This window comes from Neolamprologus multifasciatus, chromosome 15 (genome assembly GCF_963576455.1).
Source record: "Neolamprologus multifasciatus chromosome 15, fNeoMul1.2, whole genome shotgun sequence".
In the NCBI taxonomy this organism is placed as follows: domain Eukaryota; kingdom Metazoa; phylum Chordata; class Actinopteri; order Cichliformes; family Cichlidae; genus Neolamprologus; species Neolamprologus multifasciatus.
This window is the reverse complement of record NC_140453.1, coordinates 14,960,725-14,985,033: the sequence shown is the minus strand read 5'-3', so window position 1 is coordinate 14,985,033 and position 24,309 is coordinate 14,960,725. Positions and strand designations below refer to the sequence as shown.

The following is a 24,309-nucleotide window of genomic DNA, read 5'->3' as shown; positions in this document are numbered from 1 at the left end:
AAATCAAATACCACTCATACAAAACGTGACACCAATTTTATCATAGACTAACCTTAAGACAGTCTGCTTAATATTTCCACCAGTCAATCACCAGTGGCCCAATGGCCCACTGGTGATTGACTCATTATGAGCAAGATTACAGGAAAAGTAGAGTAAAGTTTCTTCCTGCTCGTGATCCTGTAACAAATCTCAGTATACTACAATGAAGGAGGTCTTCATTCCTGAAATGCAACTACAAGCGAGAAGCAATTTGCTAAATTAACTATAATCAAGGATGCACAGGTGTATTCATGCAGAAATGCATAAAACAGGCTTGATTCATGTGGCACACTGTTGGAATTTACAAATCACATCACAGAAGAAGGACCATAAGGCACACTTAAAATCCTTTAGTTTTCTCAAAAATCGACAGTGTGCCTTATGTATGAATTCTGGTTGTGCTTACTGACCTCGAACCGATTTTATGTGGTACACAGCGCTCACAAATCTGTCAAAAAATGTTTTAGTACCACTTTGGTAAAGTATGAAGCCGCACCGATCATTAGTCAGGAGCCTCGCAGAGTGATCTGGGTCTAAAACGCCTGCTTCAGGTCCCAAAGTCAAATGAACACTGCAGTAGGGCTGGGCCATATCATACTGTTCACGGTAATACCGTTATAATGTTAGGCAATCATAAGAAAATGAAATATCGCGATAGAATATGGGTAAAACGTGCATGCAGTGCCCTTGTTTTTATACGCACATGGTGGAAAAAGCAGGGCAGCGACGGAGAATGAGAAGGGCAAAAGCGGATTGTTTAAAGCTGAACTAGAATTGGTTTGTAAAAATGGTGCAACTTCAGTAGTGTGGAACTGGTTTGTCTTTCTTCCGTCAGATACACACCAAAGCACATTTTTTGGTAGAGCATGCAAGCTTGCCGTCGTTATTACCAAACTGATTTTATGTGGTACACGGTGTTCTGACAAACCATCCTACTTTGGCAAAACATCCTACCGTAAGTAGTTTATGCACATTTCTGCTGTCACAGAGTAATTCCAGCACAAATTTAAGTAGGTATGACGGTTTGCCACTTAACTTTGCCCATCAGAGTATGCTTGTAGCTCATATTCATAAAGCCAGGACGGTTTCCCACTTAATTTTACCTGTTAAAGTATGCTTGTAGGTAACATTCACAAAGGTAGCATGGTTTGGCACTTCATTTTACCCGTCAGAGTATGTTTCTAGCTCTTATTAAAAAAGGTAGGACGATTTGCCACTTAATTTTAGCTGTTAAAGTATGCTTGTAGGTAGGGATGGGTACCGGTATCTGACATAAACGGTAGTAACCAGACCAAAAAGCAGCGCACATTTCGGTGCTTTTTTTTCCTGAGCTGTGATACACTTTCTTCTTCCTTACATTTGTATTGGCGGTTGGCAAACAACTGAAAGGTGCATTACCGCCACCAACTGGTATGGAATGATACACTTTAGATTCTAGCCAATCATTTTACGTTTCCGGGGATAGTAGGCGGGCCCAGGTACGTACGTTCTTTTAGAGCAGAGCTACAGATTAAAAATGCGCAAGGCGAAACGGTCAAAAGTCTGGCTGTACTTCACATCAAAATATGTAAACTCAGCAGCCTGCAACAAGTGCTTTAAGGTGATACTGTCAAAGGCGGTAACACCTCAAATCCGATGAAACACCTGGCGATGCATAGCGTTTTTTTTAAAGCCGAGAAATGCGCTGTATTTGATAGCTTGCTGCGAGACCTCACACCATGCACATCTACTGCGGGTGTGGTGCCTGTTATCGGACCCGGAGTTAGCAACATCCCCCAAAAACCCGAAGAGGAGAGTCCTGGCCCCTAGCCCTGCCAGTGTAGCAGAAGTGATGAAGGATGATGATGGCAGCAGCAGCTGTTCTTCTCTGCGTGAGTAGCTTAATGTTGTTCGTGTGTAATTTACGTTGAGTAAGCTAACCACTTTATTACATTAATGCATGTAAGGTGAACTAGCAAACAACATCATAGTTATATGCGGCTGTCTTCTTGTTTGATGGCAGATACTCCCTTCACCCTGGCCAAAAAGGCAAAAATGACCAAAGAAAAAGTGGAAAACAGCTAAACATGAGAGTTTTTTGGACAAAGTTTGTGTTTTTTCCATTGATTAAGCACTGCTTCCAGCCCAGAGTGATACCATATATGCCCTATAGCTGCAGAAAAGGCTAACATTGTTATCTTTAAAAAACAAACAAACAGCTGAACATGAGAGGTTTTTGGACCAATTTTGTGTTTTCCATTCTTTAAGCACCGGTTTGAGCACCGTTTAAGCACCGACACCGTTTCAAAAGTATCGGTTTGGCACCGGTATCGAATAAAACCTAAACGATACCCATCCCTACTTGTAGGTCACATTCACAAAGGTAGGACGGATTGCCACATTGTGTGTGTATAACCTCTTTATAAGTTTTGTGGAAATTGTACTTGATTATGCTCAGGACATGTTGGCCAATTTCCACTGGAAATGCCTTTTGGTTAAACTGTGAGCGAGGAATTTGCATTTGCACTGTTAAATTTTTATATAGCTTCAATGCACATAAAAAACAGCTGCTTGTTTAAGTGAAAATACTTTTTTTTTTTTTTTGCACTAATAAAGTTGTGGAGATGTAAAGTATTTTGTCTCATGTCAATTATATCGTCAGTTATATCGTTATCACAAATTTTCAAATATATATTGTGATAAATATTTTTGGCCATATTGCACTGCCCTACACCGCAGGATCACTGAGAGTTAAAAACGGTCTAAATTCTTTCATCTTTAATGAAATGATCAGCGTTGCTGCTTTACCAGGTGTAACAATTAAGTTTAACATCCAAGCATCCATGAAAACAGGATTTATTAAATTTGAATGAGATAGAAGTTAGCAGGAAGTTAGCTCGCTAGTTACCTAAGCATGATATAGCATGTTCTGACAGATTTCTGAAAAAATTTAAACTTACAGCTCTGCTATCACTTCCAACATAAATGAAGACAGAAAACTAAACAGCAGTGACTGTTGTAGGGTTACTGAAGTTGGACTAGCTGGTATATAATGATTTGCTATGATATCACTAGCGACACAGCTATGTTAGCATAAACACACAGTGAAGCTGGAGGATGAACACTTACTTTTTCCACTCGAAAAAATTAACGTGAGGGTTTCTGATGGTTAGGGATAAATGCAATTGCAACGCAGGATGCTGTAAATGGACCAAACTTGAGTCACGAGAACAAATGAATTAATCCATCCACAATACGAGATTAGTCATTAATATACTGCAACAACAGAGGAATAGAGCAGCTGCAAGAGAATTCAACATTAATGAATCAATGGTACGGAAGTGGAGAAAGCAAGAAAAATGAGTTGAGTAAAGTTTGACTTATCTGACTGTTTCGTTTCGCTTAATGCGCCTTATGTATGAAAACAGTCCCATCCATCGACAGCGCACCTTATAATCCGGTGCACCTCATGGTCCGAAAAATAAAATGCACGCAAAGTGTTTCTTTGCGTGCATTGTATTTGATTGAAAAAGGTATAATTCCATTTAGTTTCTTTTTGTATTTTTCACCTGGTTTTACCCAATTTGATAAAAATGATAGCTTCAAAGAAATTGCTCATTTACACAAAAAATGGAGTGTATTAGTGTATTAGATAAAAATGATTCCAACCATTGCAATGAACTCCCTGTAAATACCAGGTTCTAAGATTGTGGTCAATGCCATTGAATGTCGGGCTGAGGCCTAACAGGAAAAATGATAGGTGACGTCCAATAACTCTTTGGTGACATGGCTGGTTCGATTTCTCCAGATGTTACTACCTTCTTTTCAGTCTCCTCTGGTTAAATAAAAACAATGTAAACATCACTGCAAAACACTTGATAGTATTAAGTTATTTTAATATTAATCCAGTTATCAGAGGAAATAGTAGAATGATAAAAACAAGGTACCAGTTACATTGCATTTCCCTTGTATGCAATCCGTTCTGCAAACTGACCCCTGGGTCTACAGTATCTTCACATCATTTGTGACAGCAATGAGGCATCAGAATCATCCATTCAGTGTTCCCCAAACATTCACATCAAAGCAGTCCTTTTATAAAAGTACACAACTGACAAGTTGGCTTGAAAAAACTGATTTAAGATATATATATATATATATATATATATATATATATATATATATATACTTATACATTTTTTTTTGCCCAAAGTTCAAAACATTAAGTAAAACATAGTGTGGAAAAAAAAAATCTAAGACAACCCACAGCAGCATCCGATTTTTTCATTATGACCCAGAATTTTGTTTACCTGAACCGTAACTGATGCTAGCCTATGTGACATGTTAATATATTTTAAATTAAACTAAAATGTATGCAACATGTTTTGACACCATCTTAAGCCACATAAAGACCCCTGCTCTCCAACACAATAGGTTGATAGATAAACATCTGGCTGCTGCGACTGAAGGATAACCCAACAAATGGTGCCATTAGCCTGGATAAAGTTAAATAAGGGACAATATCAGTAACGCTTGGGAAATAATGCCTAGCTATTAAACTCATACATTTTCCATGGTCATAGAAACCCTAAACTGGATGCAGGGGCAGTGTATGGAGGTTTAAGAAAAAAAAAAAAAAGATAACAAAGAGCTGAAGAGGCAGTTTGCAGGCACTCAAAACTTCTCTGACCTAACAAATCACATGAACCCCTTGGGGGTACCTTGATGTAAGACTAAAAACTGCAGAATCCCTTTCTGTACCATTGCTAATAAAAATAAAATTAAAAAGAACTGAACGGTAAAAAAAATTAATAAAAGAAAGAAAGATGCACACAAATAGACAAATAGCACCACAGAAAACGTGGTCTTAGTTCCCAGTTTGGTGCGACTTTGGAGCGCTACACCTTCTGTGCAAGCGGCTGCGCTCCCCGCCGACCTGACTTCATACGGCTACGTGCATACACCCGTAGGAAAAGTGCCAGGAACACTACAACGACACCAAAGCCACCTACTAAGGTAACAGTGTGACCGTAAAGGAAACACGAGAGAAGAATGGCGAAAGCCTGCCGTAAGGTCATAATGATGGTGAAGACGGCAGCACCAAACTGGCTGATAGTGTAAAAGATGAAGAGCTGACCGCATGCCGAGCACACGGACAGCAGCACGGCATGAAAGGCAAACTCGGAGTGGCGGGTCATGAAACCCAACGACTCAAAGAAGGCACCCTGCTCCAGCAGCGACCCGACGGTGAAGAGGCAGGAGAACAGGTTGACTCCAAACATCATCTGCACTGATGACATTTTGTACTTGAACAGGTTGTCCTGCCAGTTGGAGGTAAAGCTGTCGAAGACGATGTAGCCGATGAGGATGATGACCCCGCTGAAAGTGGTGACGGTGGATGGATGTTTGTCGGCTGTGCTTGAGAGCAAAAACATGCTGACGCCGACCGAGATCAGCACAGCAGTGAAGTACTCCCAGTATTCGTAGCTTTTATGGGACACGATCTTGCCCATGAGCATGACAGGAATGACTTTGGAGGCCTTGGCCAGGACTTGAGTGGGGAAACTGATGAACTTGAGGGCCTCGTACTGGCACCAACTGCTCAGGATGTTGGAGAGCGAGGCGAAGGAGTACTTGTACATGGGTGCTCCGTGGCGAGGCTGCTTGAACATGACGCACCAGATGCCTGACACAGTCAGAGCAAGGATACGGTTCATGAAGACCAAGAACTGCGAGTCCTTAAATTTCTCTCCCTCCTGACCTGTAGTTGCGGCTCCGTAAGAACGAGTCATCACCCTCTCCTGGAGGACTCCCCATGTCAAATATGAAACCTAAAATAAGAAAAGAAGTTTATTCTTAACACTGAGTTAAACCACTTTATCAAATAAGAGCGTTAAAAGAGTTATTTCAGGTGGTGTGAATTCTGACCCCAGTTTCTGCCACTGTAGTATTAAAAGCAGGAATCACACTACTACTACTCAAACCCTTTACTCTTTTTACATTTAACCGTGTTACTGTCAATGGCTGAATTAAATCCATAATTTCCCCTATTTTAAACTCACTGCCTGTATATTGAAAGGAAAGCGGAAGTATTCAGGCTTTACTGAGTAAAGCTGAACCTTTGAAGTTTTGTACACCTCGTTTTTGGAAATGTTTTGCCATTCTTGACTGCAGAGTATCTAAAGCTCTATCACAATGGAAGATGAGTGTCAGAAATTTGAGATCTCACCAGCGATGTATGTTTCTGTTTGAGAAGAGGGTTCAACTGCGCCACTCAAGAGTTATCCCAAAGCCACTCCAGTGTTGTTTTAAAGTCACTCAGACAATACTGGAGTGGGCTTACAAAGAGGAGAGCCTATCTGAGCCATCACTGGGTGAGAGGCGGGCACACCCTAAGCAGCCATCCCCGGTCACCAGTCTAATTCAACACAAGTGAAATTTATGGTCCAGCAGGTGTGGCGTGTTTGCGATCTGCTTTAATCTGAGGATGTCCGGTTTGCCTGTAGTGAGCTCTGTTATCAATGAAGGCAGAGAACAAAGTATCTAGTACGACTGGTCTGTGAAAAAATGAAATTATACAACCTTCACTCCTTGAACAAATCTTGTAAATAACTAATTTATCTGCATGGATCAGTACCTTTATTGCTGTACTGCATTGTGCTGGATGTTGCTCTAAATACAGTATCGACAAACAGTGGCATACTTCAACCTCCAAACATTGGGTCCTCAGAAATAGGACATAATGTGGTAGCATTAGCATATGCAATTAACGACTGAAGGTTTTGGGGGAGGATACCTGAAGTCCTGCAGCGCAAAAGATTAACTTTAACGCCTGTTTGAGTGTTGAACCCGAATCAGCCTCATTCCTGCTTGCTGCAGACGTGTCATCCAACAAGCTGGTCTTGGCCTCGTTTCCAAACACGCAGGTCTTTATGAGAGGAAAGCAAAACCCACTCCCTAAATAAACGTGAGAAAGACAAAAGCCCAACAAGTTTTAGATCAGCAGCTTTCGTGCATTGAAAAATAAGACAGTAAAATTCTCTCAAAACCCGAACCTGTTTCTGCATAATTGGTGCGCTTGAAATAGCTAATGAGGAGGTAGCCAGGGATGATAATGGTTGAGTATCCCAGCATGTTGACGAGAAAGCGGAAGAGCCAGACATCGTGCCAGCCATCCAGCAGCGAAGGCTCTTCTGCAGTCACAGCGGAAGGGAACAGGAGCAACACGAGTGCAGGCCAAATCCTACAGGGTGACACAAAACTACCAATCAGGCTACATAACAGAAACAATATCAATGAGAGTCTGCTGGTGATTACAGCTTATACAAATAAACAAGACAGTTTACATTACTTTATATTTTAACAAGGCTAATGATAAATATTAAATGAACAATACACAAATGTTGTTTATGTCTACTAATTTGAGCATCTAAAATTAAAGCTAATTTGTGAGCATTGCAATGGTTATTCAATTTTCACGCACTTTCATTAAAATCTATTCAATCCTCTACACCATAGGTGTTAAACTCTGGCCCGTGGGCCAAATTTGGCCCGCAACCTAATTACATTTGGCCCGCAAAGCCATACCAAATTACTATTAGAGCTAGCCTACTGGTATTATACAGCTAATATATATATTGTTTAGTATTAAGCTTAGCTTGTTCCATATTTAGTTTTTCAGCAAAACTATATTACTATAATATCTGGAGGAAGATTTTTTTTTCAATAAATATTAATGTTAGCCCGCGACCTTGTTCCAGTTTTGAATTTTGGCCCACTGTGTATTTGAATTTGACACCCCTGCTCTACACGGAGTAGCGATTCTTAGCAAAAATGAAAACATGCCCGTAAAATGACATATGTGACCTTGTCCCCGAGCACAGTTTGGGTGAAGGTTTGATTAAACTGACCAATACTGTAGAAGAAAACACCACCACATTATGCATCTTCACAATATCTTTAATTAATTATCTTTCACTGATCTGTCTGTCTGTAGGTGGATATGTCTATTTACAGATCCACCTATATGATGGAACCACTACACCCTTATTCTCCAAACTGGGTTATCAAGTCCTCAAATATCTCCCTTTCTCTGAAACTAAGGGGGATTCTGCCTTCCTTCCAGACCTGAGCTCCAAAACTATGGGGCAACTTACCACTCTCTGTGCATTTAACTCTGTAGCAGCCTTTAAAAAAGCAGCTTTCTCTTGAAAATAGTTATAAACTTAACTTGCTATCTTTTAAACGCAGTTTGTAGCATGTTAAAACATTTTAAAAAAATAAAATAGGTTTTTTCAGAAAACCTCCTCCAGAGCCAGAAATCCCACCTTAAAACTTTTTTTCAAGCTAATAACATAATAATAAAGCATCAAGCATAGTGTGGTCTGGTTGTGGCTACAGCATGAGAGCACTGGATGATGAAATGAGCTGATGGAATCAGTTAAAACAACCAACTTGCTAACTGAGCCGTGAAGACATCAGATGTGCTTCATCACCCATTCCCACAAACAGCTTAAGTGTTACTAATGACTAAAGGACACCTGTGGTGAAACTCAGGCTTCCTGTGAAAAGGTGTGTTCCTTGCCGACAACAGCACTGAGATGTATCCCATTTGGAGTGAGGCAGGGCCTCCTCCTGTGGGGGCCTGTGAGCCCGGCTAACACAGAGCCTCTTTGTGTTGGGACTCTGCAGCGCCCTGGTCAGCCAATAGCCTACTGCAGGGAGACCTGGGCCCTGAACAAGAAGCTTATTACATGAAGGAATGCACTGCACCAGACAAGCCATCCTACATGCTGCTACGCCATAGACACACAAACAGAGAAAATGAGCACTTGTTTAGATTGACGTGTGCACATATATGTACCACTAAAACTGGAGCAACAGGTCTTCATTACAATAACGCAACTGTTTCTCCCAAGTTGCTAAAAAAAAAAAGGGATGGTGGGGTAGATGTAGAAAGTGTAGAGTGGAAAAACACCAATACTTGTACCAGTATTAGGTATTTTTCCATAGGTGTTGGAACCATTTATTAATGAACCTTTAATAAATGCACACTGTTCGATAACTCGTGGGTTAGTTGCAGTAAATTGACTTGGATATGAAACATATTTCAACATATTTGCCTGCAGACAGACACGCCCACTATCAAACGGCCGTAGACTGTACAGAAAAAGCGGACTCTCTCTCTCACTCGCTATAAAACTAAATTAATCCATTTTTGGTAAAGGCTGGCAAACGAAAGGGTATTTAGGTCGGACCGTTAGTTGCTAAATTAGTGTAAGCTAATAGCAGTTCCGTAGGCTGCTTACAGCTTCAAAAATCTGCACCCGTAAGGCTGCATCACAGAAAGGTTCACCGTGCGCTGAATGAGCCCATACCTCAAACTCATCTTTAGCGTGACACATTTTCCCAGTTAGCTACACTTCTGTCTGAAAAATATTACCTCCGTGAGAAAGAAGGCATTTTCCCTGCACTCCGTGGCCGACACCCGGCGTAGCACACACGCCGACAGACTCAAGCGTCCCCGCTGTGACACACCATGAAGCCCCGTGGGTCCGCCAGGTGAAAAATGACTAAATAATGAGATGCTGTTTTCTTTCAGGCTAGTCGCCTTTAGATCAGAGGTCTTCGACTTTTCCTCAATTGCCGATGTGTTCACTTTAGCAGGAAAGGCCACCTCCTCTTTACTCAGCAGCATCACCACAGGATGCTGGCGAAAGATAACGGCGCCCTCCCGGCGGCCCTGACCCCTGTCGGTGTGGAGGAGGAACTGCAGAGCTGTTGGGCTATGACGTGTAGAGACAGCAGGGCACTGAGTGGGCCCACCATAGCCCTGTGATCAACTATTGTGATTGGAATGCCATGAATTTTCACCATGGTGATCTTTTGTCCAGTATATCCACCATCTCTCCTGCGCACATGTCCAAACCATCTGAGCCTCGCCTCTCTTTGTCTCCAAAAGGCCCAACCTAAGCTGTCAGTCTGATCTACTCATTTCTAATCCTGTCCATCCTGGTTACGCCCATCTTCAGCTCTGCCACTTCCAGCTCAGCCTTCTTTTTTTATCAGTTCTGCTGTCTACATCATCGTCTTGTAAACTTTCATACTATTGCTGCTGACACTTATCCTGAGCCAATCCTCAGCCCTGACACTCATTTACACTCACTCCACCTTGCTTGCACTCTCTCCTGCACTTCTCTTGTGCATTGTCCTTTGCTTTGGATGGTTAACTCCATAAGTAATTAAACTCACTTCCACACTCTTGCCTGTCTTTCTCTCCCTCTTCTCTTTGGCCAACAGTAGCACAAGTTTCTCAACCAATCTAATATTGAAATCTTCTTTGGGCCAAGATTTTACACCAGATGGTGGAAGCTATAGTTTGGAAGTATTCTACTCTATACTCCATGTTATTCATTTTAAAGCTTGACATACATACTATTTGTCACATTTTAAAGTATAAATATACCACTGGGTTATATTGTGCTACGCTATGTGTTATTATAGATAAAGCCATCCAGTCGTAAGTAAGAAAATAAAACAATTACCAGCTGCAAAGATAGACTAATAGACATATTAATCAAACATTATAATCCAGTAGTCAAATGTATGCTTAAAATAATCATTCTGCATAATTAGTACTTTAGGTACTTTAAGTGTATTTTGATGCTAAAACTGCTGTATCTCTTTGAGTACACCACTTTACAAAACATTTATTCAAAACAAAACAATGATTAAACTCTTGTGTATTGCTTTTTCTTTTTTAAATCAAGTACAATCTATAAGATGGCACATGAGCCTAAAAACCATACCTGAAATAACTATCTGCTCTAGTTAAAGAAATACCTAAATTTGGACCAAAACATATCATATTTGTGGTGGAAATGTAAATGCATAACATAAGAAAATTAACAATCCAAAGATTCAGATCTTTGAAAATGAATCAAACAAACAAACAGGGGGGGAAAAAGATTAAAATGTAAAGATACAGGTCTTTACTTTGATGCCAGTGCTTCCCACTGCTCAGTGTCAGAAAATCTTCTTAGTCTAAACTTTTAAGCTGTTGTTGTGTTTCTTAATTTGGCTTTTTCCCCCCTGCTCATAGAGATGACTGTCTGGATGACATTCCTTATTTTTATTGATATGTAAGTAAATACAAATAAATGCAAAAGCAGCAAACAGATCTTCTCTTCTTTACATGTAATGACTCATTTCTCCCGTTTCTTGGAAACATGAAGCATCGCATATAAGACGTGACATACTGTTTTTATATGTATATATAAGAAAAAAAAGATTAAAATGTAAAGATATATATAGTTTTTGAAGAGTTCCAGTACAAAAGACAGTAAACAAGGCCCAGACAACCAAGACATTCACTCTATGCATCTCTGAAGAAGGTTAAGCTGTGCTGGAAAGCCTTATGCATGAGGCATTTCAAATGAATCCTACTTCATAAACACGTGCACAGTAAAGCACTTCCTTCATGCCAGTGAGTGAGCATCTAAATAGGCTGCTGTCATTGTTGCTGATAAACACATCTGAGCTGCTTCTTCATCGACGCCACAGTGCCTGCCGTACCCGACTCACTTCTAAAACAGGTCACCAGTAAGGAATTCCGTTTATTTTCACGCAGGGGAATGTGTGCCCTCGTTCCACTACACCGCAGTAGTAATTCCTCCAACGTTTGTCTCATCTTTGTTTCCTTCTGACTGCAAAAGTGAAGAGAGACATTCCGTCATAAAACAAATTCAATACAGCAGCTAATCATTAACTAAACCAAGATATTACAGCGAAACCGTATTTCAAGATATCACATAATAGCAGCTGATATATTTATCTGAATAATATCCCACGTAGGCTATGTTGCGCCTTTCACTGACCACAGCCTGAAGGTGGATATCTGCAAGAATGGAAATTCTGGCATTCCATTAGAAAGAAATGTTATTTCCAGGAGTATTAGTCAGACCTGATGAGATAATTGACCTGCTGAGTGTATTACGCGTACTATCATCATAGATGTTGATTGAGAAGGATCGCACAGAGCGGAATACATGACTTGAACACACCATTTTTAAAACCTTTTGCAGCACTAGCATGCTCTTTACTGTACATAACACAACAGTATCAGTTTTCCAGGTTACACTTGAATGGGGAAGTAGACTGGTATAGTTTCATAACTCTGTTCTAGCTACTGACCACAGAGGTTTGTCGGTTTGGTAGCTGTTGCCATAAGTTTTGTTTGTGCACATGTGATAATGAAAGATGAGAAAATCCCATAAAATTAACTGTTATATTCAATATAAAACTTGAGTTGTGCTTTGCAACCGTACAGCTAATTTGACCAGGAAACAGATAAAGACAAATCTGCTGCTACTGCTGTCATGTTTACCTGGTCAAAGGAAAGTAATTTTGTAATTGCCAGGTAGTTATTCAGGACAATATACCTGTATGAACATGAAGTGAACCTGTTCTGCAGTGGGTATGTGTTTATAATAGAAATCCAACCAACTGGAATTTCCACAGTTCCACCGGTCATTGTACTGTAGGACCCACAAGGAAGAAGCCACTTACAGGAAAACAAAAATAAACCGTGTTTCCAGTCAGCTGATTTTTTTGTAGTTAGGAGCATTCCTGTACAACATAACATTTAATCATCTCACCTTTACTTTCATTTAAGTGGAAGCTAAAATATATCTGCATCACCTGTCTCTGTGCGTATTTGAAACACCTTGTTTTGAAGCTTTCAACAACTTGGAATTGCACATGTAAGACCGTTGGTAAACCGTGTCAGGCTTGTGCACGTGCACACATTAGATAGAGATGCATGCTTGATAGGACACCCTCTTTCAATTCTACGGTTTTACATATGAGGGGATTAAAAAAATCCAGTTTTTAATCAGGTTTTAAATTAGGTAAACAGCCTCAGATGAACAGCAACACGTGGCATACTGGCAGCATGTGAAAAATTCGGTATTCGGTATTCCCCATGATTCCATAGCTTGTAGAAGCATTTTTGTTTCTATTTCACTATCACCCACTCACATCGTTACGGAGGAATTTTGCCTCTCCCTTTTTACAACGTTGCCTCAGGAGGTCTGTGGGGATTCGTTTAGGCCCCGTCTAGGCATTTGGCAGGTTCAGGTCTGGACTTTGACTCAGCCATTGCACTCCCTTGATTCTTTTCTGTTGTCGATTTGCTGCTGCGCTTGAGATCATTGTCCTGAATGAGCTTTAACCGCTGAACAGATGGTGTCACGTTGGGCTCTAGAATACTTTGGTAAACAGAGGATTTTACAGGTGACTCAGTGAGTGCAAAACAAACTCAAATCATGACTCCTCCACCACTGTGCTTGACAGTTGGTCTGCACACTTGTGAAGAAATGGCTGTATAATCCTTCCCAGATTTGTCATCCTCTGTCATCATGTTAACACACACCCTAAAGTTTCAGAGCAGCAAACTACCAAAGCTTCTATTTTCATAGAGGTGCTTACACTTGCCCGTGCTCAGTTAAAGTTTACTTGATTGGCTGCTGTTTATCTATTTAGTTCCTAAAGAAGTCAGACTTAGTTTTTCACACATAAATAATGAAACCATGCCACGTTTTGTAGTTTATCTGAAGCTGTATTCAGCTAATTTTAAGATCTGATTATTTTTTTTAATTATGTGCTGATATGTAAAACCTTCAAAATTAAACACGTCCTTTTCCATGACTGTTTTTGCAATTAGAAAAGACACAACATTCATGAATTTCCTGTCTTTTTATTACAAAATAAATGAACTCTTAACTAGACAGGCCAGTGTAATTACACAAAGAACAGTTTCTGCTGATGAAAGCTAGGTTGAGATAAATAGTTTCACTATTTCAAGCAAAAAACAAAAAAAACAACTACAAATCAAAAAGATCAAGCTGCATTTCCTGTTATATACATTACATTTTTAACCACTTGTCACTTCTTTTTTTTTTAGCAAAAGCAGAGATGAGAATAGTTTGTTTTTGCAGGATTTACATTTTTTTAATATCTGTTCACACCTCTGATTGCATTCTTCCAAAAATCTCTTTTATGCACTACAGTGAAAGGCCACATTTTCAGAGTTAAAAACAAAAGTAAAAAATAAAATTAAAATTTACTTCAATTTCAATGCAAAGTCACTGATAAAGTTTGAGAAACTGAAACTATGCATTTTGCATACTCCATTTGTAGCCACTGAAACCAGGTCAAAATGATAAAGAGGTAGATTTTTTTGTGGGCACTGAACAGGTTTAGAGACAGTCTGGTACTCACAGTGAGGTGGGGTTTTACAGCTGAGTACAACCATCTCCAGAGGCATGCGGAAAGAAGCAAAATAACCAAGCTTGTAAAATCTTTCAATTAAGCGGTACTACTCTGTTTAATCAGAGCGAAGTGAGATTTATACTGTGCACATACTTGTCTAAGCATATGTATACTAATCAACAATGTTAGCTCAAAATATAGTTTTAATTTTTTTTTTTTAAATGAGCTGCAGTGAGGCTCCAGACAATTAGAGGACTGTTGTTCAGCCCATGACTCAGCTCAAAACTTCACGCCAACCAACGACCTTCCAGAGATCTGGATGTCATCAAAAGGAAATAGAGCCAGAATCTGAAAGACAAGAACAAGAAGCAGGTCAAACTTTACTGATCCTTAAATAATGATCAGAAAAAATACCAGAGGACAGCATTTATACAAGCGCTGCCGTACAGATGACTTATCCCTTATCTAAATGTCTTTCTAGGAAACCCAGAACTAAGCAGAGCATTTAGAGCACAAGAGGTCAAAATTGAAACCATGAATAGTGTTTGTCTGTGAGCTTCATACAAACTGGAGTAAAATAAATGAAAACAAATGAACCAAATCCACTTCTGCTGTGACTAATCTGCTTTTTAAAAGAGTACCAGGTCCCCTGCTTGTATGCTTTGGTAGGTTATTCTGAACTGGTAGCTTAGTGATGTTCAGGGTAAACCCAGCCTGACATGATGTTGACGTCAAGACTCTGTAGGGGCTATAACATCTGTTGCAGATGGGATGGCCACACTAAATGTTTGTTTTAAAATGTGCACCATTATTTGGGGGGGAAGGGGGGGGGTCGTTGAGTGCCCCAGACTTTTAAACCACTTAAAGAGTAAACGAAGAATGAGTTCAGTCAGGCAGTAGGAGGAGGCTTGTCAGATTAAGTTTAATAAACCAAACAGTGTGCAGCTGAGTTAGTGCACAATTACCACTGAAAGTCTGAAAAACATACATATTGCTGGTTTTGTTTTGTGGGTTTTTTTTTGGTTTTTTAGACAGGATTTAATGGGTGAAAAATAAAAGACAGTCTTATTATTTAAAATATGTACAGCAGTGCATTTCAACCCTTAATATTTGCTTACGTCATCATTGCCGTCAGCCAAATCCAACGCCGTCTCGTCCTCCATGTTTCGCAGCATTTTGTCGGCGCCATTCTGACAGAGGATGGTGGCGATGGTGGCGTCCTGTCTCCCCACCGCAAGATGCAGGGGTGTGCAGCCATTAAACATTGCAGCGTCCACATTGGCTCGGCTGCCGAGCAGCAGCTTCACAGACGTGATGTCATGCAGCTCCACAGCGAGGTGAAGAGGCGTTTTGCCGCTGGTTCCTTCCTACGAGGGGAGCGGACGGAGAAAAGCGATGAGAAATTCCACAAAAAGGGCAGAAATTCATTATGAAATTTAAACAGTTTCACAGTTTTCTTTTTGCAATTCCACATTCTTGAAATCAGCTAGTAAAAAGGTCAAAGTACATTCTAATTAGAATAATGAATAATTCAATACATCGGACGTGAGGCAGACTGATATGTTAGGCAAGTGATTTAAACTAAGAGGAATGTCTGGGGTGGTTTTGGGACTGCCACGTTCCCTACCATCAATAGAAAGTTAAGAGCGGTCGGCTAGTCTGACCTAATCATATCTCAAATCTAATTATGTCTCACTGAATCCTGCAGGAAGCCCCGAGCTCAGCTCATATCACTATCAGCATTGCACAGGTGCAGCTGATTTATGATAGGAACACAACATAAGGTCCAAATGTGGTAAACACAGTTTAAACAGGACGTATGTGATTATAAATGCAGACATATGACAGGATTAAACAAGTACGGAAAGCCCTCTTAGGGGAAAAAAATAAATAAAGATTGCAGCTTTGCTTCCACAAAAACAAACTCTTCATCCGGTCCTTCGACCTTTTCCTTTTCAGTGTTATGAGTGGAAGTCTGCAAGTGGAGCTGCACTGTTTGTGATCATTTCAGGCTGAATTACACGAGTGCAAAAAAGGCTTTCTGTTTAGTGTGAATTCTGCCTTTATGCAAAACTTAATTACACAAATACAGCTCATATGATGCATTGAGTTGCGGGGGGGGGGGGGGGGGGGGGATCCACAGACTAACCTGTATATTCAGATCTGCACCCTTTTTGATCAGGAGCTTCATAATTTCATGTTGCCTGTTCAGTGCAGCCAAGTGAAGACAGCCAAGACCTGAAATTACAAATGTTGTCTGAAATCTGCAACGTGGAGCTCACTTTTAGGTCAAACAGTTTATACAAACTTCAAGCAGAATACAGACCAACACTGTATCGATACAACACAAAACATGTTCTACATCAGTGCTAAATGTGGGCGTTATTTCTTCTGCTACTGTCCAAGAAAATCCTCATGTATCTTTTAGGAGGACATCAGGGAAAGACAAGCTAGTTAAATAAAACAACTTTTGACTTTAATACATAAAAACTCGCATAAACAGATTTAGTAGCAGCCATGACTGTTTTCCCCTCACCTCTCCAGTTCTGGGTCTCGAGGACCGGAGCCAACTTGCTGGGAGAAACGTCTTTGGTCATCTCGGTTGCACACTCTAACTGCCCGTGCTGGCAGGCCACATGGAGCGCCGTGTTCCCGTCCTGGTCCTGCAGCTCTATGCTGACCTGTTTCTCCATCAGACTCTGCACCACCTCTCTCAGGTTTAGGTAGGTGGCGAGGTGCAAAGGGCTCTGAGGAACAAAACAAAAACTTTACCTGCGTGTCTCTGGTTAAAATAAACAAAAACACGTCAGAAGTTCATATTTAAGTTGAGATGTTAAATAATCTACTAAAATGTTGAGTTGATATTAAGCAAAGACACAAAAAAAAATACTAGCTGTCCATTGATTCATCAAACATACTGACAATAACAGGTTGATGGTGGTCTTATATATTTCTTCAGCTGTTGTCCATATACCTTGTCACTTCTCCTTCACAGCTGCAGCTTCCTTGTATTTCCAAGAATGCTCTTATGCTCATTTCTAACTCCTCATTATTATTTTTGGACTCTAGTAGAGTAGCTTAGCATGAATGATGATTCTGAGCGTTAGAGTAATCCAAAGCTTCACTAAAATTTCGGCTCATTGAGATTACCGACCTCATTATACCAAACTTTTGACATGTTTAATGTGAGCACCCATTACTGAAGTGGTATAAATATGAGAGGAAATAGGTAAAAGTCTAATAGTTCCCTTTGAAAATCCCCAGAGCGCAGGCCTGTACCTGCTGCATTCAGGTACAAGTGAGGAAAAGAGAAAACCCTTTCCGAGAAATTGAGTTTTATCTTTAATCCACAACAAGTGATGCGGTTACTCTGCACTGTGGTTTACTGAGACTGCTGTAGGTGTAGAGCAGTAAATGTGTTTTGCATTTTTTTTTAATCAGAATTTTGCTGCGAGACTGTACTCACAGGACCACGTGTTAAAATATGGCAAAAATCCCTAATCCATTTGTTTTCCTTTTCCTTCAGAAATAAAGATGCATTTTTATTTTAACCCCCCTGGGTTGCAAACAAATTTCTTCTTGGTAATGTGTCCAAATGTGAAATCTTAGAATGACTACTAAGAGGAAATTAGGAAACCAAAAGAGCCCAGCACAGAGCTAACTGAGTCACTACATGAAGTGCTGAGTCTCAACTTAACATGTTTCCTTTTGACAGTTCTGCAAGTTCAAGTTAAGTCTCTGGTCGGACTTCTTGAAGGACTGGAACAACTCCTCCACCCACATCCACACAAGGATACACTCCACAGCTCCCTGTGGTTCTATTTCTACATGAAGTAGAGGAGGGGAGTTTCCATTCAAAGTCCCTTATGAGTTAACACTGGAACCACCCACAGTGACGTCCCCGAGTGAGGACGGACTGCAAATAAAGAGGAACAAGAGTTCTCTGGAAGTACAGAGATATAAATAAAGCCACCGCTTCCACAATCAAGGTGCAGATGAGGAAGTATTTGTGGATTAAAAAATTCCAGCAGAAGCAACTTGTAGGACCTGTTGCACCTACCTGATATAAATTATTTTGGATGTCCAGGACTTCTGTTGGGAATATCTGTATCAACTCCTTAGCAAGTGGTGATATTTCGTGGATAATTGCTAAGTGCAGGATTCTATGGGAGTGAGAAAGAAAAAGAGAAGATGAACATTAACCGTTATGCCTGGAAAAATCTGCAGCCCTACTTTATCTCAAATTGAGCAACTTACTCCCCCCTCAAAAAAAAAGAAAAAAAGAAAAAAAAGCAGCGCTGTGAATTTCAACAAATGTTGCCTAACAATTTTCCTCGGTATTCATTTCAAGAGACTACCTCGAAATGTAACACTTAGTGGGCTGAATGGCAAGACTGAGTCGTTGGGGTATTGAGCAATACAAGAAAATTCTAGACAGCGCAGCAAGGTGCTGGTGGTTTAAAAAAAAAAATAATCAAACATCGGTAAGCAGATATAATCGCACAGGCTTCAGTTTAAACGCTTACAGCAAAAGACAAAACAAAAAGCACACCACCCAAAAAAAAAAAACACAGTGGGAAGTTGTAGCAAACAAATGTGTGCGCAAAGCAGGAAATGGAACTGAGCATTAGTGCTTAATTTAGACTCAACAGCAACACAGCGAGGACCCCACCTGGAAAAGGGATCTTAACAGATTAAAATCAAAGTTTGAGGCTTCAAGTTCTTTAAACTCGCTGCCGAGTCCAAATTCTGCGGACTTCAGGTTTTATCTTACGGGCTTGAAGCGTTGATGTTTTACTGCTGCACGATTCGCCGCAGCAGTTACTTCTCTGTCAGTTTAGCAGCGAGACGTTCTGCTTTCAGAGTAAATGTCATTTAACCCAACGCTGGACGCCGCGGGCTGCTTCAGACGCAGACAGAGTGGGATCAAAAGTTCCCACGACGTCTCGCTGTACACTCAGCTTTGAACACTTACAGTGCCACATGTCTAATAATACAAAGTAGTAAACAACGCGACATTTATTGATTTGTTAAATGGTAAATGTGGTTACTTTCTTTCAAAAGACCCACACCAAAGGGAAAAAAAAAAAAAAGAATTCAGTTTTATTTAGTCACAAATTTAAAATATCAGCGTTTCAAAAACTAATGTGCAGCGGTAGCAATAATACAGCTGCTTTTTTAAAGTGATCAGTTATTGAAATCTATAAGGATTAATCACGCAACTGAACATTTTGTTTGCAGCTACTGACACTGAGAAACAAAGAAAAAAAAAAGAAAGTACCTGCATAAGGTTTATTTTAAAAAGGTGACAATATTTTACGCTTATTTTTGTCACAAAACAAGGGGGGGGGAAGCATTTCTTGTAGTTAAGCATATAAGTTGACTTTTTTCCCACTGAATTAAACATCTTTGGGCTGTTTGAGAAGAAGCAATGAGGAAACAGATGTGGGGCATTTCTCACTGTTAGTAAATTAGGAAGGCTGCAGGTGACGAAGTGCATGGTTCCTTGTGCATTTCTAGGAATGTAAAATTCCCAAAAACTGTAGAGAAAATGAAAATAAATGTAAAAAGCTGCTTGTGAGTGTTAATTCATCGCTCGAGTACCCCAATAATGGTTAAGATGAGAGGATACTGCACGAGAAGCCACATTACATTTTTGTGATGCTTAAATGTCAGCTACGTCTGCAGACTGATGGAGCTGCACTGACATAAACCTGTCAGCAAATGTCTTTGTGTGAAAGGGACTTCCTGGTTTGAGTAAGACTTGAATGAATAAGAACTTTAAAAAAAAAAAAATCCCACAAGGGAAAATTAGTGTTTGCATGATTCTGTCAGTCGAAGCAATGCACTGTGGTGTGTTTCAGGTGTTTTTTTTCCCTCCACCAGGTATCTATAGTTAGGGTGTGAGAATGAAACCATGTGGCCCCAACAATCAGCAAGCGGAAATGAAAAGAGGTCAGAGACACAACAACACTTGTGCAGTGTGATGTGACTACATCAGGATCACACCGGCTGGTCGTGGCTGCAGGATTCATTAAATCGGTCTGCTGGTTGATGACGCTGCAACTCTAGATGAGTGGGTCACATAAGAAACAAGAAGGTCTGCATGGGCTGATAAGGTTGTGTGTGTGGAGGTTGAGGTGTTTAGATTGTGTGCAAAAGTTTCACTGACTCAAATTGAGAAATGAAGAGCAGCGAAAAGCCGCTCAGTCACAAATGATTTTTTAGCTGTCTGGAAGAAGGAAGGGGGAAGAAAGTAAAAAAAAAAAAAAAAAAGCAAGGGGGAAAGAAAGAAGCCTGTGAGGAATGAAAACATGCGTACACACTGTCCTGTCCTGATCAACAAGTTTCTTGGATGAAAAGCGGGCCACACAGCTACCTCACAGCATGTGCTTTGTCTGTGCTGCATGGGGGAAGTCCAGACCTATCTGTTTCACTTCTGTTTTCTGACTGAGAGTCGACAACTCAATGGAGACCGGTCACATATGCGACAAGGACAAAGTTCATTATAAAAGTCTGCAGTATCACACTCTTATGAAATCCCCTTTAAAACCTATATCGCCATGGGAAAAACTGTGCCTGAAATTTAATGTGATTTACAGACTCCAGCTGCAGTAGAAATGCCATTCATGAGGATTTTAAGTTCATCAGCGTACAGCAGACTTAAAAAAAAAAGAAGAAGAAGAAGAAAAAAAAAAGTGAGACGCTACTACCCTGCTCAAAATTAAACCAGCAACTATTCTGGTAACCTTTAAATTATTCTGTCCAATATTTAGAGCAAATACACAAAAAGATCTCGAATTACAGGTCACCAATTATAAAAAATATATATACTTTTTTTCTTGTTTTAAATCATTTTGAATCGGACATTGTCTAATAAATCCCCATCACTACATTTCAGGCAGTGATCCAATTAAAACGAATGTGGTGGCATTAATGTACAAATCACTAGATAATGGAAATGATAATCATAAAGAGCTTGTGCAAACTAATTGTAGGATATTGCCAACCATATCAACTAAGGATAAAAATCACGGGTGGCAAAAAAAGCTGGTGAAACCTCTAAGAGAGAAACAGTTAAAATGCAAAAAGGTTTGTATTCACCCACCAGTGTGCAGCAGCATTCCTTTCAGCAAATATTCTAGCAAGCTGAGCAAGAATTTTTTAATTTTTGATGGAAATTAAATGAATAACAATTAAAAACCTACGTGTCTCCATCCTCTGTAATAGTTGTAAGCAAGTTCTCCTCCTGCTCCTGTTCAGAGAGTTCAGAGCTCTGTACTTGCTGGTTGCTGCTGGAAATCGTGCAGCCCTCCACTATATCCGACAGGCTCTCTACCGTGAGAGACGAGGAACCGTAGGCTGAGTCCAGCCATTCCTCCCCGCCGGAGAACTTGTCCCTCGGCCCGCTGAGGTCATTGCTCGGCCCCCGGGGCTCCTCCGACTTCACTATGGAGCGGTACGACTCGATGCCTGAGTCTGTGCGGTTATCCTCCGGCAAGTGTTCTTTAGTACAGTCATGGCTCGCCATGGTAGTGCTGCTGTGGTGATGATGGTGGTGGCCTCGCTGGGTTTCCCCTTCCCGCCTTCCCAGAGGATTTAAAGGCTTCCTGCGGGCGCTGTAGCCGCTCGGTGCTCGGTGATGTGACCGGACAGCCCGGTGACACCTGTGATAACCGCCGCACCGTCTTCGTGAAACCAGAGGAACGAGCCGCTGCGTATCATGCCATTAACCGACAACACTGTGCCCTCTGTGTAGGAAGAGGCGTTCACTTTTTACCGATTTAACGCGTTTTAAAAAGTTTCGAAAACATGGTGTATCGGGTTTAAAACGAGTGAAACGAGACACTAACGACTACCCGTCGACTAAATATCCGGTAAATGCGTGAGCTCCAGGCGGAGAGCATATGAGCAATGAAAGGCGAGAAGGGGAAGAGCTGACATGTGAAAGGCAAAGCTGTTTTTGTCACGCGGGGGAATCCCCAGTGGCGTGATCGAACGCACACACACAGTATGTTCCCTCGCGAACACGCGCGCGCAGAAACGCCGGAGAGTCGGGTGTGAGAGCGGAATTACTTTGTGATTATCAAAATAAAAGCACACTATCTAAGGCTGTATATATATATATATATATATATATATATATATATATATATATATATATATATATATATATATATATATATATATATATATATATATACCCATTGATGACTTTCCATTTCGTGCCTTCTAATTTTTTTTGTTAAGTTAATTTATTAATATAATATAGCCTCAAATCACAACAGCAGTCTCCTCATGTTGTATAGAGTAAGGTAAAGACCCTTCAATAATACAGGGTAAACCCCAAAATTAAAACAACCCCCCTGGGCAAGCACTTGATGACATTGGGAATTAAAAAAAAAAACTCCACTTTAAAAGAAAGAAACCAGGCTCATGGAGGAACAGCCATCTGCAACCATCTTTTGAGAGCGAGCGGAGGAAGACGGGACAAAAGACATACTATGGAAGAGCGTCAGAGATTAGTAATAACTAATGATTAAATGCAAAGTGGAGTGTGAGTACATAATGAGTGAAAAAGATGAGTGAAGAAGAAATACTTAGTGTATGGGAAGCCCCCAGGAGCCTAGGACTATTGCAGCATAACTAAGGGGGGATTCAGGGTCACCTGATCCAAAAGAGTGTCTGTCTTCTGAATCCAAACTGGGAGCTGGTTCCACAGAAGTGTAGCCTGAAACCTGACGGCTCTGCCTCTCATTCTACTTTTAAATATCCTTGGAATCACAATTAAACCTGCAGTCTGAGAGCAAAGTGCTCTATTAGGATGACATGGTAACAGTTCGTAGGCTTCTAACTAACTCTTACTAAAATTTATTTTCAGGGGCATGTCCAGAGGGGGGCATAGGGCGACATCTGCCCCCCCCCCCCCCCCCCCCCAAAAAAAGTCTGCTTGTTAATCTTACAGTGCTAAACATAGATAAGACCTGTTGTCTAATGTAATCATGATACCTACAATCACGAGGTCTGGGTAGTGGCTGAAAGAATGAGATTGTGGAAGAAGTTCAGTAATTTGGGAGGGATTTGGAGATTAAAGTGATAAACACATTAATAAATCAATAAGGAAACGACTAATAACTATTATTTTTAAAAATGACAATGATTCTGAAAAAGGACGATTCTGTATAATCTTCATTTTCCATTAAGTGCACTTTGACGCCTCGCTGCACAGTCACAGTGGAAAAACCCCAAAAGTCAAGGGGATAAGGAGGAGTACAATCAGTAGCTTTTCCCACACCCTCTCCTTTTCCCCCATCGGTCTTTATTTAAGAGTAAAGTTGAACTATTAAACTCCAGCTTCCCTCAAATGACTTCAGTAAGTTCATCATTCATTTCTGACTGTCGGCAGTGTCAGGAGAATCCCCGCTCATGGGTTTTTGCAAAGTTGAAATACCTTTAATGCAGATTAGTGTCTATTCACATCATCCAGTGCAAATTTCACTTTGTGGCTAACATGAATACATCTTTAGGCTAAGAAATATGAAACATGATATTCGCTTACACAAAGAGTCTTTCATGTATCATCATATATATTAGGGCATAGAGCTACACCAGCCTCAAATTGTATTTACGTCTGATCAAATATTCTGATTTCCAGCCTCCCCTCTTCCACCCAACCTGCCCTGTTATTCTTCTATCCTGTTCCACCCCATTAACAATTCCTGGAAACACCCCTGTTTCTTTCATATCAACATTCAATGAGGTTTAGGCCAACAAACGCGCAAAATAAGAAATATACAAAATGCTTAATAACAATACCTCCCCCACACTATGAAATCAACCTTGTCTAGTGTGCTAATAAAAAACAGTAAATATATAATCAAATAAATGAACTGTGTTGGTTTGCATTTCCAATTTTTGATGTTTAAGTCTCCGTTGTTCTGAGAACCTTAGTCTTCACTGTGTATCTCAGCTGCAGGGATACTGAAAGCAGCAACATCACATACAATAACGAAAAAAATGAAA

At 40.4% G+C, this 24,309-nt stretch overlaps 2 protein-coding genes across 4 annotated transcripts; both read right to left on the bottom strand.

The window, feature by feature from the left end:
- Window positions 1–1,081: 1,081 nt before the first annotated feature.
- slc35b2 (solute carrier family 35 member B2) lies at window positions 1,082–14,411 on the bottom strand. 3 transcript variants are annotated; one of them, XM_085132089.1, is made up of 5 exons: window positions 14,296–14,411; window positions 11,599–11,720; window positions 7,071–7,258; window positions 6,812–6,972; window positions 1,082–5,846 (listed from the first exon to the last, which is right to left on the bottom strand). In XM_085132089.1, exons 3-5 carry the CDS (start codon window positions 7,147–7,149, stop codon window positions 4,914–4,916), a joined length of 1,173 nt encoding a protein of 390 aa, XP_084988215.1. In that variant the 5' UTR covers window positions 7,150–7,258; window positions 11,599–11,720; window positions 14,296–14,411; the 3' UTR covers window positions 1,082–4,913. The 3 variants fall into 3 exon arrangements, with proteins under 3 accessions (XP_084988215.1, XP_084988216.1, XP_084988214.1); XM_085132090.1 differs by lacking the exon at window positions 11,599–11,720 and having other exon boundaries at window positions 14,296–14,393; XM_085132088.1 differs by lacking the exons at window positions 11,599–11,720; window positions 14,296–14,411 and adding an exon at window positions 9,458–10,331.
- On the bottom strand, window positions 13,756–22,318 carry nfkbie (nuclear factor of kappa light polypeptide gene enhancer in B-cells inhibitor, epsilon). Its single transcript, XM_085132092.1, has 6 exons — window positions 21,495–22,318; window positions 18,347–18,449; window positions 16,823–17,033; window positions 16,436–16,524; window positions 15,405–15,653; window positions 13,756–14,634 (listed from the first exon to the last, which is right to left on the bottom strand). The coding sequence occupies exons 1-6, from the start codon at window positions 21,815–21,817 to the stop codon at window positions 14,566–14,568; spliced, it is 1,044 nt and encodes a 347-aa protein (XP_084988218.1). The 5' UTR covers window positions 21,818–22,318; the 3' UTR covers window positions 13,756–14,565.
- Window positions 22,319–24,309: the final 1,991 nt, after the last annotated feature.